At 53.4% G+C, this 19,210-nt stretch overlaps 1 protein-coding gene across 6 annotated transcripts; it reads left to right on the plus strand.

Moving 5' to 3' along the window:
* The first annotated feature begins 3,039 nt into the window (after window positions 1-3,039).
* Window positions 3,040-18,912, plus strand: CCDC120 (coiled-coil domain containing 120). 6 transcript variants are annotated; one of them, XM_059679445.1, is made up of 12 exons: window positions 8,427-8,474; window positions 10,454-11,376; window positions 11,465-11,562; window positions 11,721-11,817; window positions 11,954-12,087; window positions 13,014-13,154; window positions 13,528-13,804; window positions 14,170-14,232; window positions 14,470-14,644; window positions 14,778-14,876; window positions 16,385-17,302; window positions 17,790-18,912. In XM_059679445.1, the coding sequence occupies exons 4-12, from the start codon at window positions 11,769-11,771 to the stop codon at window positions 17,902-17,904; spliced, it is 1,971 nt and encodes a 656-aa protein (XP_059535428.1). In that variant the 5' UTR covers window positions 8,427-8,474; window positions 10,454-11,376; window positions 11,465-11,562; window positions 11,721-11,768; the 3' UTR covers window positions 17,905-18,912. The 6 variants fall into 6 exon arrangements, with proteins under 6 accessions (XP_059535429.1, XP_059535430.1, XP_059535431.1 ...); XM_059679446.1 differs by lacking the exons at window positions 8,427-8,474; window positions 10,454-11,376 and adding an exon at window positions 3,040-3,293; XM_059679447.1 differs by lacking the exon at window positions 10,454-11,376 and having other exon boundaries at window positions 8,345-8,474; window positions 14,799-14,876.
* The last annotated feature ends 298 nt before the right edge of the window (window positions 18,913-19,210 follow it).

Here is a 19,210-nt window from a genome sequence, read left to right on the forward strand (position 1 = left end):
TTTGACTCAGGGGATAGAGCATCGGCCTACGGACCAAATGGTCCCGGGTTCAAATATGGTCCAGGGCACGTACCTTGGCTGCAGGCTCCTCCCCAGCCCAGGCCTTGGTCAGGGTGCTCAAAGGAGGCAATCGATGTGTTTCTCTCATATCAATGTTTCTCTCTGTCTTTTCCTCTCTCTAAAAATCAATGGGAGCTTTTACCTCTGCTGATAGCACTCGCAAATATGGTGAAGTTCCTAAAACCCGCCAAACTTTCTGTGAGAAGTGTGGCCAGCATCAAACCCATAAAGTAACATGTACAAGAAGGGCAAGGATTCTCTGCTTAGGGAAAGCAGCGTTATGACAGGGAGCAGAGTGGCCATGGTGGGCAGACCAAGCCAATTTTCTGAAAAAAAGGCTAAAACTACAAGGAAGATTGTGCTGAGGCTTGAATGTGTTGAGCCCAACTGCAGATCTAAGAGAATGCTGGCTATTAAGAGATACAAGCATTTTGAACTTGGAGGAGATAAGAGAAAGGGTCAAGTGATCCAGTTCTAAGCTTCATATTTTGTTTTATTATATGACAATAAAATCTTGGTTAAAAAAAATCAAGGGGAAAAAAAGTATCCTTGAGTGAGGATTAACCAAAAGAAAAGAAAAAAAAAGCGTATACTAAGGAGAAAATAGAAAAAGCAAAAGCCTAAATTGCCTTGAACAGACTGTTAGTAGAAATATGAATATTAAAAGCACTGCTGGTGAAGGCTCAGAAGGGAAGGAGGAGCACAGTAGAAAGGCATATATATAGCATCATAAACAGAGTGTTGGTAGAAATATGAACATTAATGGTGCTGCTGGTGACCCTGGCCAGTGTGGCTCAGCTGGTTGGAGCATCTTTCCATACACCAGAAGATGGTGGATTCAATTCCCAGTCAGTTAGAGGTTTGATCCCCAGTTGGGGCCAGTTTGGGAGGCAACCAATGGATGTTTCTTGCTCACATCAATGTTTCTCTCTCTCTCCAAAAATCAATAAAACATATCCTCAGATGAAGATTTAAAAAAAAGAGGGAGGCAGAGGCAGATTTGACAGAAAGAAAAAAAAACAAGGCGGAGACTGTACTGATGCAGACACAAGCCAAGAAATGCTGACAGCCACCAAAAGAGGAAGAGGCAACAGATTCTTTCCTAGAGCTTCTGGAGGGAGCATGGTCCAGCTGGCACCTTGATTCTGATCTTCTGTCCCCCAGAACTGTGAGAGAATAAATTTCTTATGTGTTAAGCCATCATGTTCGTGGTAATTTGTTACAGCAGTCACAAATGGCTTGGGGGTAAATTTGGGGGGTTGTTGGAGGGATTCAGGGGTATGCTTGGGGTTTATTGAGGGCAGTTTGAGAGTATAATTAGGGGGCCATTGGAAAGTGTTTGGGTACAGTTGGAGCCATCAAAGGCAAGATTGAGGTGGGGGTGGGAGGTCACTGGAGGGTGGTCCGGAGGAATAGTTGGGAGATTGGGAAGATAAATGGGGGATGTTTACAAGTAGTATTGGGGGTATTACAAGAAAGTTTAAGGCAGTGATTTTCGGCACTAGTGTGCCGAAAGGATTTTTAAAACAAACATGCACAGGTAAGGTTCATCTATAACAGCGGTTCTCAACCTGTGGGTCGAAACCCCTTTGGGGGTCGAACGACCCTTTCACAGGGGTTGCCTAAGACCATCAGAAAACACATATATAATTACATATTGTTTTTGTGATTAATCACTATGCTTTAATTATGTTCACTTGGTAACAATGAAAATACATCCTGCATATGCCGAAACTGGTTTGGCTCAGTGGATAGAGCATTGGCCTGCGGACTCAAGGGTCCCGGGTTCGATTCCGGTCAGGGGCATGTAACTTGGTTGCGGGCACATCCCCAGTAGGAGGTGTGCAGGAGGCAGCAGATCGATGTTTCTCTCTCATCGATATTTCTAACTCTCTATCTCTCTCCCTTCCTCTCTGTAAAAAATCAATAAAATATATTTTTTAAAAAAGAAAATACATCCTGCATATCAGATATTTACATGACGATTCATAACAGTAGCAACATTACAGTTATGAAGTAGCAACGAAAATAATTTTATGGTTGGGTCACAACATGAGGAACTGTATTTAAAGGGCCAGAAGGTTGAGAACCACTGTGTTAGAGGCTCACGTTGAGTACTTTGGAGTATATGAGATAGTGACAGGGGCTAGTTTTAGAAGGTAGTTTTGCAGGGTATAGCGTTGGTCAATGAAAGGTTGGTGGGGGTTCATGGAACATGGTTTGGAGGTGGAACCAGTCGGTGACTGTTGAAATTGATTTGGGGTGCAAGTGAGGGCCACACCAAAGGCAGTTGATAATGCTTGGGTGGTGTTGAGGGTGTAGACACTGTAGAGTATGGTTATGAGGGTACATGGAGAGCAATTTGGGGTCAATGGAGTGTGTTTGGGGTGTGTATTGAGGGTATATGGAGGATGATTTGAAAGTGTTTTTTGGAGGTTAATGTTTTCAGGGCCTATTGCAGATCATTTGGGGGAACAACTTGGGGGTAGTGGAGAGTAGTTTGCACAGCTTGGGTGTCCATGGAGGGCTGATTGGAAGTACTGCTTCGGATCAATGGATAGTAGTTTGAGGATACAACTGAGGAGATGATAAAGGGTGGTTTGAGGTGCGTTTGGGGCACGGAGGGTATTGGGGGAGTTTAGAGGTGTGGCGGTGCCTCATGGAAGGCAGTTTAAGATACTGCTTGGTGGTCCGTTTGGGGTTGAATTGGGGTGAGGGGCGCCAGTCTGATCACTGAGGGGGCGTGGTCAGGGGAGGGGAGAGCCCGGCCGCCCTCGAGAAAGCGTGTGCGCACGCGCTCCCAGCTGGATCGCTCCTGGCGCTCCCAGGCGCTGAGACCTAAACTGGCGCCTGCGCAATCGATCTCCGACGCTGCTGTGGTCTCGCACCCCGCCTGTGGTCTTGCACCCCGCCCCCTGTCAGCCGCCACCCCCCCTCCCCGGAGGCTGGAGACCAACGGCGGTGCAGCCAAGAGCGGACCGACCCGAGTTACCTGTAGGGGGGCCGGGGTCCCCGGCCCGCGTCGGAGCCGGCGCTGCTCTCCCACCCTCCCCGCACCCTCCATCTGGCCCCCCAAGGCTAACAGTGGCGCGACCAAACGCGGCCCACCACAGGGCGCGGGAGAGGAGCGGACGCGAGCTGTGGGAAGAGCGGGAGGCGGCGAGGGAAGGGGCGCGCCCACCTTCCCTCCCGGCCACATCGACCCCGCCTATGCCGCCGGGCGAGGACCTTGGGTGAGTAACGCCCGCTGGGAAAGAAAGGGAGGAGACTGGGCGGGGTGAGCAGGGCCAACAGGGGATGTACCTGCGCCCGTCCGCGCCCCCCCCACCTCTAACCTCGTGGCCTCACTCTGGACCCTTGCCGAACCTGACTGCATCTTTTAAAAATCTCGAGCCCGGGCCAGTCTTCACCCGAGGAGCTCCGGTCTGACCCCGGACCTAACCATATTCTAGCCTGGCGTCATCTTCCACCCCTGTTTTGTCACCCTAAACTTAGTCCTGACCCCAAAGCCCACCCAGTTCCCAGGATCCTTGGCCTGACCCCAGGTTCTTGCCTGACCCTATTCTATCTATGAAGCTCATCTTGCCTTGTCTTGATCACTCCAGTTTCTGTCCTGATGCTCGACCTGTCTGTTCCCTAAACTCTTATCCAGTCTCTGAACCCCTTCCAGTCCTACCCTGTCCCTCGAACCCCAATCCGATCCATGTCTGTCCAGATTTCTGACATCTGACTACTGTACTTTCTCCCCACGCTGTACTACCCACCCTGGTCCCTCTCCTGACTCCTAATCTCCATCCTGGCTAACCACCTTTAGACCATCCCTTTGTCTCCTGCCCTATCCCTCCCCCCCAAACCTGTACTGTTTCCCCCTGTCTTCTCTTGTCCCATTGCTGTCCTCATTCCTCTCCTCATGCCACACCAGTCTTTTCCTGTTTCTTACCTCCATCTTGCACCTGCCCTTTTTCCTATCCCTTCCTTTAATCTGCTTTGGTGTGTCCCCATCATGTCTTCTGATTACTGTTCTCTACTGACCCTGCCCCTGCTCGGCTTTTTTGTCCCCTACTGCCTCCGACTTTTTTTCTCTAACCCGTGTCCGAGCCTCACTCCATCCTATCTCCTAGCCAGTGTCCTGACTCCTTTTGTGCCCAACCTCCTGACCTCCATCCTACAATGACTGATTTTGTTTTGTTCTTTACATTCCTTCCTTTCTTGTCCCTTCATCCTGTCTCAACCCCAGGCCCCTTTCCGTACGCCCCTACCCTGTTCATCTCCTCCTTCTTAACACCCACTTTCCATCTCCTCTGAGCCAGAAGGAAAGGGGTCTCGTTATACCCTGCCCTGAACCAGGAGGTTCCGCTGATCCCGTTGTCTCTGAAGTTCATCCCAGATGCTTCTCTTCGCATGAACAAGAACACGCAGCCTTTTGGGCCTCGTGTGGCCAAAGTGGTTTTTGCATGTGATTTCCCCCACCCCCACCCAGTGATCTCACACAGAGCTGGCATTTCTCTCCCTGCCCTAGGAGGGCATAGAACTGTTCCTATGCTCCCCACCCTCCCTACGTGTGGAAGAACACCCTAAATTATTCAGTGACTCTGGGAGTCTGGGAGGTCTGGGTCAGATTTCCAGCCTTGTTAGGTTGGGGACTGCCCCATGGGGCTGAGCAAATATGTGCGGGTAGGAGACTCAAGGGTATATGTTATTCTTCTAAGTCATGTCACCCCCACCTCCCAATTTTGACCCTGGGTGCATGATCCCTGCTTTCCTGGCCTGAAAAAAATCCATTCCAGGCAGAGACTTCAAGGCTTGGTAGGGATGGGATGGGACAGGGGCTTATCCGCCTTCTCTTAGCAGTAAGTGTATCTTGTGCTGAGTCCATCTAACCTCTGTGGGCAGGCCTGGGGGGGTGGTCACTGGGTGTTAGAATCAGGCCCATCCAGTAGTAACAATAACCACAGCAAGGTTTCCTTGCTGTACGAATCTCCTTGATTCTGAGGACAGTCAGGGAGAATTTGGATAGTGAGGATGTAATGTGTTCTTCATTTATGTTTTGTTTTGCATTTCTCATAGAGAGTAGTGAGAGTCTGAGGAACGAGACACCATACCCATCTCACTTACCTAAAACATTTATCCAAACCTATTAATAACAGCACAAGCATCCCTCACTGTCCCAATCTATTTGGTACCTGAGTTCTGAGAGGGAGAGTTTGGATAGTTCAGACAGTGAAAGACCCCCAAGTTATCTGAAGGTATTTTGGTTTTGCAATATGTACTTTTAACCCATTATTAACTCCAATAGTTTAAGTCTGAAAAGAAGGAAACATCAATTGAACTATCAGCTGTTAAAGTGTGTATACATTTTTTGGGACACCCTGTATATACAGTGATTTTCTGCCAGCTCTTTTTTTTTAATATATTTTATTGATTTTTTACAGAGAGGAAGGGAGAGGGATAGAGAGCTAGAAACATCGATGAGAGAGAAACATCGATCAGCTGCCTCCTGCACACTCCCCACTGGGGATGTGCCCGCAACCAAGGTACATGCCCCCGACTGGAATCGAACCTGGGACCCTTCAGTCCACAGGCCGACACTTTATCCACTGAGCCAAACCGGTTTCAGCCTGCCAGCTCTTTTTAAAAAATATATATTTTATTGATTTCAGAGAGGAAGGGAGAGGGAGAAAGAGACAGAAAGATCTATGATGAGAGAGAACCATTGACTGGCTGCCCCCCACAAGCCCCTCACTGGGGATTGAGCCTGCAACCTAGGCATGTGCCCTGACCAGGAATCAAACCATGACCTCCTGGTTCATAGGTCAACACAACCACTGAGCTACACCAGCCAGGCTCTGCCAGCTCTTTTGCTCTTTCTCTTTGTCACATGGATCTGGTGGTATGTTGATAAACTGGCTGTTAAAACACAAATGTTTGCATTTTATATAATGAGTAGAAAGAGTTCAGATAATGAGGAATATCAGCTCTAACTCAAAAACTTATTCAAATCTCATTTTCCTGAGCTCCAGTGGCAAGAATTGGGATAGTAAAGGTACTATGTTGTGTAAATATATTTGTTTCCTGCATTTTTTATGATGAGTAGGGAGAGGTTGGACAATGAAGGAAAACAGCTCTGTTTCAAATATGTCTGATTTGGCAAGTAGGAAGGGATCAGATCTGAGTAGCAAGTAAGGAGGGTTTTGATGCTGAGGGCTACTAGCTCTGTCTCAGAAATTCACCTGATTATGTTTAGTTCCTGAGTTCCAACAAGTTATTCGAGGGAAAACAGCTCTGTTTCGCATTTATCAGGTGAGGCTGAGGGATATCAGCCCTGCTATATATATATATATGTTGATATATTTTGATTTCTGACTTTGGGTTGGGAGGAATACTTGTAATTGTGACAGCCAGTACATATGGAGCACTTAGCTTGGGCCAGGCACTATCCTAAGCAAGCTTTGAATGTATTAATTCAAGTCATGCTTACAACAACCCTCTTCATCATCACTCCCATTTTATTGGTGATAACACTGAGGCCCAGAGAGGTTAAGGGATTTCTCCAAGTAGTCGCACAGCCAATTAGTGGCAGAGCTGGGTTGAACCCAGACCTACCACTTGTTACCCCTCCATGAGGCCACCTGAGGCTCAAGTTCCAGTTGTGGCAGGGCTTAGAGGTTGGCCAGCTTCCAGGCTGTTAAAAGTTGTGTACCAGGACAATGATGTGTGTGTGTGTGTGACTCTGTCCTGCCTGTCTGCTTGGCCCAAGAGGCCTGGCTACCTTCTCTCTCCTCCTTATTCCTGCACCTTTGTGTGAGGTTATTGTTGTTGTTATTGTCATTAATGACATGGTGTGAGTGACGTTGCACTGGGAAATGCCTTTTAAAGTGTCTTTGACCTCTCTTGGCTCTGTAAGAGCTAGTTACCCATTTTTTCAGATGAAGAAACCTGTCTTGAGACTCAATCTGCATTGTCAGACAGATACCTTTGTCCCTCTCATGTCTGATTCTATAAACATCCCTCGTCTCAACATCCTTGGTGTCCCAGAAGAGGCAGGAGAGGCCATGGCTGAAAGGATACTCCCCACCAACATCCACTACCCACCTTATGGCTGCTGCTTCCACCAGCCCCAGGCAGCCTGGGGTGGGGTGGAGGGGTAGGAAGGGGGAGATGAAATGGGCCTTTGTGTTCTGTGCCAGAAATCTTATACCCAGGAAGAAAGATGGTCAGGGTGGCAGGAGGCATGTATGTGGGGTGTTGCTGAACAGAGGGAACTCCTCTTCAGGCTTGGCCCACCTGCCAAGCAGGCAGAGAACTTGCCTTATGCTGCCCTTTCATCTCACAGCATGGATTGCTGCAGGGGCCTGGGCTGGGCTTGGGCCCCGAGGTCACAGACAGATGGTCTCAAGAGGAATGCAGGAGGTGTGGTGTGCTGGTGCAGGTCCAGAGCCCAGGCGGTGGTGTGGGGGAAACAGTACATCTTAGGGACTCAGAGCCCTCAATTTCCTTGACTTGCCAAAGCGGGGAAAATGGGGAGGGCAGCATGGGTGTGAAGCAGCATGAGTCCCCTTTCCCACTCCTCCCTTGCAGGAGGTAGCCTCTGTTGGCCTCTGACCCAGGACCCAGCTCCCCAAGATCTGATGCGGCCTGCTCTCATGCCTCTGTGATCAGAATCAGGCCTCATCACCTCTCCAAGCCCCCACTTCCACATCTACAAGCTGGCTATGAGGAGCTGAGTCTGCACCATCCACCCAGGTTTGTAGGGACCGGAAGGGGTTAAAGCACATGTTTGCTGGGATGATTTCTCTTGGAGCTGCAGAAGGTGGGAGTGTCTTGAGACCTGGTCTCTCTTTAGAAAAGTTGACCTTTCTCCCCAACTGGGCCACTGTTACCTCAGTGAGGGGAGGACTTGCTCTAAGGCCTTCCCATACCAATGCCTTGCCCCGGGGGTGGGGTGGGGGGAAGGTAGGGGCCTCAGGAATGTGATGAGGACTGCCAAGAGACACACAGATTTACACTCTGGGCCACACCAGACCTTCATCCCCCAGCTCCCAGGTCATACCCTGGGCTGAGCAGGGTCTCATCTGGGAAATTAGGCAGCCCCAGAGGCAGCCACCACTGCCATCATCCTTAGCCCTTCTCCCCCAGCTCTCTGCTGGGGGTGTGGGGTGAGGAGGAAGGTCGAGGCTCTCTTCTTGGCTGTGCTGGACACCCTGAGGGTACCTGACCCTGAGATTGCCTCTAAGGGTGCCCCGAGCCTCGGTGGCAGGCAAGTAAGGGTTAAAAGGTATGGGCCGGCCCAGTCCCTGGCCAGGTAGGCTGGGCCATTGCCTAGTGGGAGGCGGTCTAGGCAGCTGCCACTGCACTCACTGCTCACCGCCACTACCAGAGGGAGCCGGGCCTGGTGGAGACAACTATTTTTTCAGGTACCTGAAGCCACCCCACAGTACCTATCTGGTATTGGTGAGCACCTGGGAACATGGGCCCACAGGTTGGGGTGAGGAGGGTATGGGGTGTGTGAATGTTTCCTGCGGGGAAGAGATAGATCTGCACAAGAGGACAGCAAGGGAGGGCCTGAGTAGATGGGTGAAGCCCAAAATGTCCAATTTCCTTTCTTGGCATGAAGCTGATCCCTTGCCGGAAATGGAGGAAGGGAAGGGATCAGGGAGAAGAGAAGCCAGAGTCCCCCTTCTCCACTCCCCCGACTTCCTCTTTCCCCTTCCTTCTCTGTGGGAGTAGCCTCTGCCCGCCCTTAACCTGGGGCCCAGCCTCTCAGGAAAGCCCAGAACCCGCCTTCCTGCCTCCCTCACCCCCACCGCATCTGTTTACCTGGGGCAGGGGGCCCTTAGAATAGTGTGAACAGTCTTGACACTGAGAGTTTATTTGCTCCCAGGGTGGCAGGATGTGGAAATGGGGGTCCCACTGAAGGTGTTGGGGTGCCACCCAGGTGAGGTGTCTTGGTTGTAAACAGTCATTATAGCCAGGAATTTCTTGGTTGTGGTGTCAGAAGGGCAGACCTGAAAAACCTGCTGGGCCCGCCTCGGTGTGGGAGTGTTCTCCACAACTCTCCTGCTGCAGCCCATCCTGGGACAGCACAGGCCCACCATGGGGAAACCTGGGGTCTGGTATGGGAGGGTGTTGGGAAGGGGCTGCTGGGATCCCCTTCTTATCATCTCTGGGTGGGTACCTGGCAACCCCGGGCCCCGAGGAAAATGTGCCCAGGCCAGACATGCAGAGGCAGAGGTTTGGGAGCCAGGTGTGGGGGTGTGGGGCGTGGACCCTGTGTCTAGCCTGCCCAATGACCCCATGACTCAGGTCCTAGCTATGTCCCCAAGGTCAGGCTGACAGGGTGGAGTCGGGATTCCTTTCTGGACCCCATGTTGACTTCCAAGATGCCGTGAGCTCCAAGGGAAGGACGGCTTAAGGCAGCTTCGTGTGAGATGTAGGACCAGCCCTGGCCAATGGGACCACCGGGAAGGAGTGGAGGTTTCTGTGAGGGCGGAAGGTTTAGGGGAGCCTTGGGAGGGTTCCTCAAACCCAAATGGAGGCTGGGTAGAAGGATCCTCAGGAGCCAAGGGGCAGAGAGGCTGGCCTGGGGCCTTCAGGAAACCCCGCTGTGTTGAGCAATGTCAGACCTCAGAGCATGGGCATGTGAGCGCCTCTGCAAAGCACACGCTGCTGCCTGGGTATGCGGAAGGGCTTTAGGTTCTGATCCCTGCCCCTGATGTTGAAGACAGGGAACCACAGAAGGGGACAGATCCTATGGGGCGGGTAGGAGGACTGCCGAGGCTTGGCCACGTCTCCCATTGTACGGATGGGGAGGGGGCTTGAACCCATGCTTGCTCAGTTGCCTGGGTCTTCTCCACACCTAGCCAGCATTTCGTAACAAGCTGGTAGGTTCGAGGTAGATGGGGATGGGACGTCTGTGACCTCTTGAGGCCCTCCCAGCTGCCTGCCACCGAGGTCAGGCCAGATGGTGGCAGGTGATGTCACCTGGCTGCCCAGCTGGGGACTGAGCAGGATGTGGGAGGGAGGGAGCAAACTCCAGAGGAGGGGATGAGGGCAGGGCTGATAGCCTGCCAAAGCAGGCCCCATGGTCAGCTAGGGCAGCTTGGGCCAGAGAGAGAGGCCGGAGGCAGTTGGCTTGTTATCTGTATTTGTGGACTTCACTGTTCAAAGTCCCAGCAGGGTGACTTCACTCTGCTGGGTGTGGGACAGACTTGGGTGGGCAGAGGGGCTGGAGGGGTCCTGAAGCCAAGTGGACACTCTTCTCCCTGCCATACCAAAGCTGCAGGATAGAGTTGGGATGAGTAGCGACCCACAGATCTAGGCTCATTCCCTGGGCTGGCTGCCGTGTCATCCTTTTAAAATTTAATTTACTTTTTCATATTTTTATTGATTCCAGAGAAGAAGGGAGAAGGAGAGTTAGACAGAAACATCAATGATGAGAGAGAATCACTGATCGGCTATCTCCTGCATGCCCCCTACTGGGGATCGAGCCCGCAACCCAGGCATGTGCCCTTGACCAGAATCAAATTCAGGACCCTTCAGTTCAACAGGTCGACGCTCTATCCACTGAGCCAAACCAGCTAGAGCTCGTCCTCCTTTCATTCACTGAGCAGATCCAGCTGACCACTGGCTGTGCACACAGAATCTCTCTGAGTGCCAGATACACTGATGAAAACAGGACACACACATTCCCTGTCCTCCTGAATGTATGAGGAAGACAGTCTCTTATTGGACAGCAGTTGTGAGGGGATGTAATGTGGGGGCCCTACTCTGGAAGTGACATTAAGTCCTAGCATGTGAGAACCAGGGTCTGGTGTGGTGATAGGTGAAAAGAGCACTCCAGACAGCAGCCATAACCTGGGCAAAGGCCCTGAGGTCAGATTGGCTGTGATCTTATGAGGAATTGGTGGGGTTGGAGCAGCTCTAGTGATGGAGAATGTTAGACCAAAGGGGTGGCCTGGGCTCTATCCATAGCCAGAGGCAAGTTTCTTCACCTCTGTGCCTTCCTCTCCTCATCTCTAAACTAGGGTTAGTGGCCTGGCCAGCGTGGCTCAGTGGTTGAGTGTCGATCTATGAACCAGGAGGTCACGGTTTGACTACCAGTCAGGGCACATGCCTGGGTTGTGGGCTCAATCCCCAGTGTGGGATGTGCAGGATTCTCTTTCATCATTGATTCTTTCTCATCATTGATGTTTCTATCTCTCTCTCCCTCTCCCTTCCTCTCTGATATCAATAACAATATTAAAAAATAATAATAAACTGGGAGTAGTGATAATTACAGAACTGCCATGCCTGTGAAGATTAAAGGTGGCATATAAGGTAGTTCTTCCATGCACTCAGGTGCTTAAGGAAATGCCCACTGTTGTTCTAGTTGGTTGAATCTGTGACATTAATTCTCCCCCTCCAGGTGAGAATCCTGACTGGCCCATGGGCCTCTGAGGAGGCATCATAAGTCTGCCCAGCTCCCCACTTGCTGTGCTCCCACTCAATGGGAAGGGAATCAAGGTATGAGGGCCTGGTGGAGGCCAGATGTTGACACAGATTCTGAGAGGGCAGGTCAAGCAGGCGGGTGGGGTCAGGGTACCCCTTCTTCCCGGGGTGTGGGAAGCTGGGTGAGGGACCATACATGTGCTTCCTTAATGGTTCTCATGCATCACTACCAGGCCTTATCCCACCATAAGCCACGGCCTCGGCCTCTTGACAACACCAGGATGGAAGTCAAAGGTCAGCTGATCACCTCTCCCACTTTCAATGCCTCAGGTCGGTATCTGGTTCTCCTTCCTGCTGCCTCCTCCCCTGCTCTGAGTCACCACCACTTGAGAAGGGCTGGTCTCTGGCCCTACAGGATGCAGGATGCTGTGGCTGCCCCACTGATCTTTGCTCCCTCTGTGTCCAGCTGCCCTGTTTGGGGAGGCCACTCCCCAGGTGAAGTCAGAGCGTCTGAGGGGACTGCTTGACCGGCAGCGGGCTCTACAGGAGGCCCTGAGCCTGAAACTTCAGGAGCTACGCAAAGTGTGCCTCCAAGAGGCGGTGAGAGCCTGGCCCTACGAGTGTCTGGTGTGGGAGGGGGTGGAGAATCCAGGGCCCCTAGGGAGGCAGACTGGGGTGGCCATTGCTGAGACATCTATCTGAGGTGCCAATTCCCTGTCACCCTCTAGCTCAGCTTAGATGTCTTAGAATCAATGAAAAAGCCAATGGAGGCCCACCCCCCATCAACCATTTGAAGTCCAAAAAACTGCAAAACAATCGTTATTTCCAAAACTTGGCAGTAAAACCTGGCCTGACCTGACACAGGGTGATTTGGAGTGGTTATTCCCTCTTGGTGTGAATGTGCACACAGTCTGCCCGAAATAATAATGCAGGTCAGAGCATACAGCACCAGGCCCTGAAGGAGTGTTCTGTAATGCACAGGTTATATATAGACTGAGTGTCTTTTTTGTTGTTGTTGCTGCTAATCCTCACCTGAAGATATTTTCTCCATTGATTTTTTGAGAGAGTGAAAGGGAAGGAGGGGGGGGCGGGAGAGAAAGAGAGAGGGGGGAAGAAAGAGAGAGATTGGTTACTGGCCAGGGCCCAGGCTGGGGATCGAACCTGCAACCCAGGTACATGCCCTTGACTGGGAATTGAACCCTAGACCCTTCAGTGTGCAGGCTGGCGCTCTAACCCGGCCAGGGCTAGACTGTGTGTCTTCATAAAAACTCAGAAATTCTGGATTTCAAAGCAAGTCTCCCCGCCTCCCATGCCCACTGCCCGGGATTTGGGTCAAGGGGTGAGAGTCCAGGCTGTGCACCTGCCTGGTGGAGAATTGGGAGGAGGAAGAGAAATAACAGGCAGGCGATGCCGAGCAGTACTGGGCTCCTACTAGGACTTCTGTAGTTTCTGGAGTCCTGACTGCTTAGCCCCCTCCCTCCAACTAACCCTTGATAGTATCTGACTCCTGCTGCCTGCCCCCTCAGGAGCTGACTGGCCAGCTGCCCCCTGAGTGCCCGCTGGAGCCTGGTGAACGGCCGCAGTTGGTCCGACGGCGGCCCCCTGCAGCCCGAGCCTACCCGCCACCGCCCCCTAACCCAGTGCATCATTCCTTGTGCCCTGCTGAGGTGAGCAGATGGCCAGGGAGGACAGGTTGGGGGTGAGACAGATACCGAGGAGGAGGAGCCTGGACCAGGAGTAGGGTTGCGTCCAGGGGAAGGAGAGGCCAGAATGAAAAGGAACAGGCCTTGAAGGAGGCGGGCGGGTTCCTGGTCTGAGAGAGGATGCTGGTCCCCACCTGTGGGGAAGAGCCTCAGCCTTTGGAAGATAAATAGGCCCAGACTCTAATCAAGACAGGCTGTACCTGCGCAGGGAATAAGCTCCATCCCCAGGAAGAACAGGCCCCGCCTCCAGTGTAGATGGCTCTGCCATTGCCTGCTTCCTGTGCTTGGCATTTTCCGACTTTTGGTTGTATCCCCCCCATCCTGGTGGGCCTTGCAGGAGCTGGCCCTCGAGGCTCTGGAGCGCGAGGTGTCGGTGCAGCAGCAGATCGCGGCCGCCGCCCGCCGCCTGGCCTTGGCCCCTGAGCTGAGCGCTGAGCAGCGGCGGCGCCGGCGCCAGGTCCAGGCAGATGCTCTCCGGAGGCTGCACGAGCTGGAGGAGCAGCTCGGGGACCTCCGAGCCCGCCTCGGTCTCCCCGTGCTCCCGCTGTCCACAGGGGCAGTCATCACAGCCCAGGGTGTCTGCCTGGGCACACGCCTCGCTCAGCTCAGCCAAGGTGAGCCAGGCTCCGGCACCTGCCCAGTGAAAGCAGGGGAATGGGCATTGGCTAGCGGGAGTGGGGGGTGGAGGTGGGGAACAGCCAGGGAAAAGTGGGCGCCAGGCAGAACCTGAGGGACCTGAACAGTGAGAGGAGTGGTGGTAATCTGGCTCCGGGCAATGGGGGCGGGGGGCGGGGGGGGGCATTGGGAACTGACCTATAGGTCCCAGGAAAATTTGGAGCCAGGTCTCTGGTGGTCTGGGTTTCAGGTAAAGGTGGATTCTTGGGGAGGGTGCAGGGTGGTGCGGAGACAGGCCAGTGGTATAAGGGGATGGCCCCAGGCCTGGTATTAATGGGCTGGGTCTCTCCCTTCTCGCCTATAGAGGATGTAGTTCTCCACTCAGAGAGCAGCTCCCTCTCAGAGTCTGGGGCCAGCCACGATAATGGTGAGGACTCCCTCACCCAAACCCACCACCCTTTGATGTCCTGCCCCTCCCCTTCCTCTCCAGCTTCTCCTTAGCCACGCCCCGTCCTCCAGTGGGACTCCCCTCTTCACTTTCAGCCTGCTCAGCCCTGCCCAGCCCTCTTCCCCTCCTGCCTCCCTAGCGCCTGCCCTTTGCTTTACACACAACCTACCTGGACCCTCTCATTGAATTCTCCCCCACTGACTGTCTTCTACCCAGAGGATCCTCGTAGCTGCTTCCCTCTGGCTGAGCGCCCCTCGCCACCCAAGACCTGGGACCAGCTGCGGGCAGTATCTGGGGGCAGCCCTGAGCGGCGAACCCCATGGAAACCACCCCCGTCAGATCTTTATGGTGACCTGAAGAGCCGACGGAACTCCGTGGCCAGCCCCACCAGGTGAGGTTCAGTCCCTTCCCTCGTTTCTCCGTGAGCCGGGAGTAGGGTCCTGAGCTTGGGCTGGCAGGAGGGCCTGCTGGCGGGAACAATCTCTAATGTGGACCCCTACCCGGGCTTGCCCGTCTCTGTCTAGCCCTACACGCTCGCTGCCCAGGAGTGCCTCCAGTTTTGAGGGGCGAAGTGTGCCTGCCACCCCTGTCCTCACGCGGGGCGCTGGCCCCCAGCTCTGCAAGTAAGGGGGTTTGGGGGGTGGGTTTGAGGACCAGAGGAGGGAAACATTAGCTCTAAGTGGGAGAGCATTCCAAAAGGTTGTGGGACATGAGAGGCTGGGGTTTGAAAGGTGAATAGGAATTGCTTGGTAGAGAAGAAGGGGGTGAGGATTTGAGGGCAGAAGCCCCAGCGATTGAGTATGGGCTTTTCTATGTAGTTTGGACAAGTCATTTCCTGCCTGGCCAGTGTTGTTCAGTGGATTGAGTATTGTCCTATGCACTGGGAGGTCACTGGTTCGATTCCCAGTCAGGGCACATACCCAGGTTTCAGTCTCGATCCCCAGTAGGGGGCGTTCTGGAGGCAGTGGATCAATGTTTCTATCTCCCTCTCCCTTCCTCTCTCTAAAATCAATAAAAAAACAACACATGTATCATTTCCCATCTCTGAATCTTGGTCTCCTCATTTGTAAAATGGGAATAATAATATCTGCCTTTGATGTGGACATACTAAGTTCTGGTTAACTTGTACTGAGTACTGAGTGTCTGCTAGGGATCAGTGCATTGCCTGGTATCAACTCACTTCATTACCACAAGATCTCTATGAGGAGGTGCTATTGTTATTCCCATTTTATAGATGAGGAAACTGAGGCACAGAGAGGCTAGGCGACTTGTTAGCAAACCAAAGGCCTGGTATTTCAACCCAAAATTTGACTCTAGAGTCCATGCTTTTAACCACTGTCCTCTACCGCTTCTTTTTTTAAAAAAAATATATTTTATTGATTTTTTACAGAGAGAAAGGGAGAGGGATAGTTAGAAACATCGATGAGAGAAACATCAATCAGCTGCCTCCTGCACACTCCCTACTGGGGATGTGCCTGCAACCAAGGTACATGCCCTTGACCGGAATCGAACCTGGGACCCTTGAGTCCGCAGGCTGACGCTCTATCCACTGAGCCAAGCCGGTTAGGGCTCTACCGCTTCTTAAGTACCCAGTACCTGCTTTTCTCAGGCTGTGAACAAAGCAAAGTCCAGGTCCTCATGGTACTTGCATGTGGTGATGGTGGCTAGTGGGCTGATAGTTTTGGGTGGTTCATACACATGGGGGTGGGGAGGACAGAGAATTTAGGAAGGGCCTTGAAGTTGAGGCCTAAGGATTAGTACCTCCTTGTGGAGGAAGTGGGGAGCCATGAGAATCGCCTTAACAAGGGGTGCTGGTCAGATGTGCTTGGAAGAGCCCTTATCTGGGCGTTCCCCTGCCAGCATTTCCTCTCTAGCCTTGGAAACACCGCCATCTCCCTTGAAGCCAACAGACCTGGGCCCCCATACATTTTTAATTCCTCTTCCTTCAGTTTGGGACAGAACCTCTTCTGCCCTTTACATGCCTCTACCTAACACCTTTATACACGCAATTTCTAATCCAGGGGGATGGAGGAGTGATGGCTCAGAGAGAAGCATGATACGGACCTAGGGCGCTCAGCCCATCTGCCTATTTCTGACCTTCCTCCCATTCCCCCCACCTTTTCTCCCCCAGACCTGAAGGCCTCCATTCACGCCAGTGGTCTGGCAGCCAGGACTCCCAGATGGGCTTCCCCCGGGTGGACCCGGCCTCGGACCACCGCGCCTCGCTCTTTGTAGCTCGCACCCGCCGCAGCAACAGCTCTGAGGCCCTGCTAGTGGACCGGGCAGCTGCGGGTGGAGCTGGCTCCCCACCTGTGCCTCTGGCTCCCCCTGCCCCTGGTCCCCCAGTCTGCAAGAGCAGCGAGGTGCTGTATGAGCGCCCCCAACCAGTCCCTGCCTTCTCCTCCCGCACAGCTGGCCCCCCAGATCCTCCCCGGGCTGCCCGGCCAAGCTCAGCTGCCCCTGCCTCCCGTGGGGCCCCCCGGCTCCCACCTATGTGCGGGGACTTCCTCTTGGACTATTCCCTGGACCGGGGCCTACCCCGAGGTATTGGTGGGCCAGGCTGGGGGGAGCTGCTGCCTGCAGCTGAGGTCCCAGGACCCTTCTCCCGCCGGGATGGGCTCCTCGCCATGTTCCCAGGCCCACCACCCATGTATGCAGCTGACGGCAGCAGCCCCCTCCTCCGCAGCAAGGACCCCCACACCCGGGCCACCCGCACCAAGCCCTGTGGCCTGCCCCTGGATGCCGCAGAGGGTCCAGAGGTGCATCCAAACCCCCTGCTGTGGATGCCCCCACCCACCCGTATCCCTCCAGCTGGTGAGCGCAGTGGCCACAAGAACCTTGCCCTGGAGGGGCTACGGGACTGGTACATCCGGAACTCGGGACTGGCCTCGGGGCCCCAGCGCCGGCCTGTGCTGTCCCACATGGGCCCGCAACACCCACCCTTCCTCCACGCCCGCTGCTATGAGGTGGGCCCGGCGCTGTATGGGCCCCCCAGCCAGGCACCCCTCCCGCATTCGAGGAGTTTCACGGCGCCCCCTGTCTCCGGCAGGTATGGGGGGTGCTTTTACTGATGGGTAGGGGGTCTCTTCAGGTAGAGGGCGAAGGTCTCCGGGCTAAAAGGGGGTGAGCGCCAATGACTTGGACCATGAGTGCTGGCTGCAGCCTTAGCACAGGGTCTCTGGGCCCTGCCTGACCTACATTAGTCCATGGGGTCTCGGTGGAGGGGTATCTTGGGCCCTGGGAGTAGCAGTTCCTTGCCAAGATATAGAAGAATTTTAATATTTTAACAAGCAGTGCATGCCAGCTGAAAATGGACCTTGGAACCAGGGTGCTGGGAGGAAGGGACATCCTGTGCCCTTGCCTTTCTCTTCCTCTTTTAACCACGCCCCCTGCTTGCCAGCCTCAAGGTGCTGTCCTGTGCCTCTCTCCACCTCTTTAACGAGCCTCTTTTCCTCTCTTTCTGTGTCTTGTACGTCTTTTCCTCTCTTCTCTGTCTTCCCACCCTGTCCTCCGGATTCCTGCTACCCCTTCCAAAGATACTACGCGGACTTCCTGTACCCCCCGGAGCTGAGCGCTCGTTTAAGTGACCTGACGCTAGAGGGGGAGCAGTCCTCCAGTTCTGACCCTCAGACCCCAGGGACACTGGTCTGACCCCTTCTGATATGCTCCTTGTTGGCCTGGGCATGACTCCAGTCTGGGGAGCACACGCTGACCTCGCTGAGCACTGGGGTACGGTTGCTCTTAGTCCTGGGCAGGGGGCACCAACCTGATCTTCCAAGGCCCCCAGCTCCCTTTGGGCCCATGAAGGTGTCTGATACCCCGCTTCTACTCTCATACTGTGCTGAGAACTGGGGGCCCTCAGCCAGCTTAAAAGTGGGGGATGGTATAATGGGGGCTCCAAGCCCCTTCCTCCATTTGTTTACAGTTGTGATTTAGGTTTTCACTGTCTTTCCCCAACACTAGACGTTTTATAAAAGGGAAACTGTGATGTTGTCTGGTTGGGTTCATTCCTGTCCCATGCCCAGCCTGTTCCATTCAGGAACCCCTCCCATGAAATGGACCATATAGTCACATGGCCCTGTTCGGGGCAGCTAGGGACTCTGGTGTGAACAGATCTCTCTGCCATCCCCCACCAGGGTAGTTCTTGGGGAGGTGAGCTCTCTGCCCACATTTGGTGGGGGGCTTGGGTTCATCTTCCCACCCCAGGGGTGTAGGAAAGAGCCCCAGTCCCTGCCTGCCTGTCTGTGCCCGCTTCCTCTGCCCCCAGGGTGAGATGACCCAGCCTTTGGTGGCAGCCTCTACCCTAGCCCCATTCTGGGGGCTCCACAGGAGGGTCCAAGGACAGAGCCATCAGGTGTGTTGTGTCCTGGGATGCTTCCATGGTGGAACCTGGCACCTGATAGATGCCAGTAAAATCCTCAGGTGACGCCTGGCCACAGGCTGCGTCACATCTTCCTTGACTTTCCTTCCATCCACCACTTTTTAAACAAATCTACACAAGCTGTGTTTTCTATGATACCTGTCTGTGACTTTCTGGAGCTGGGGGTCAACATACCCCCTTTACCTGGTGTTAAAACTTTTCTTTTTGTATCAACCGATCTGGGCCCAAGACGCTACCCACACTGGAAGAGGATTTTTAGAATAAATGTGTAAACCGAACCCACGTGTGGCTCTTCTCCCTGCCTTGCCTTGGGGCCCACACCCATAGTTCAGACCAGATATGTTTTTATAACACCATGTTATGAAAAAATAGAACACCATGGAAACAGCCTGTGATAATGTCATCTGCTTTGGCTTTACTGGTTTTGTGATGTGGGGCAACTTCTTGGCCTGTCTGTGGCCAGATTTCTAGCCTACGCCAAACAAGAGCCCTTAGTAATACAAATGAAAATGGGAACACTGCATGCCCTTAACTCCCTGTGTGTAAATGCCAGAGGTGAACAAGTTCCTGGAAGGA

The sequence above is a fragment of the Myotis daubentonii genome, chromosome X (assembly GCF_963259705.1).
Source record: "Myotis daubentonii chromosome X, mMyoDau2.1, whole genome shotgun sequence".
In the NCBI taxonomy this organism is placed as follows: Eukaryota; Metazoa; Chordata; class Mammalia; order Chiroptera; family Vespertilionidae; genus Myotis; species Myotis daubentonii.

Coding starts and splice junctions, on each gene's coding strand:
- CCDC120 (XM_059679446.1), top strand. CDS start 11,769: ATGGAAGTCAAAGGTCAGCTGATCACCTCTCCCACTTTCAATGCCTCA. Junction 13,155..13,527: donor ATTCCTTGTGCCCTGCTGAG/GTGAGCAGATGG, acceptor TGGGCCTTGCAG/GAGCTGGCCCTCGAGGCTCT. Junction 14,645..14,777: donor TCCGTGGCCAGCCCCACCAG/GTGAGGTTCAGT, acceptor GTCTCTGTCTAG/CCCTACACGCTCGCTGCCCA.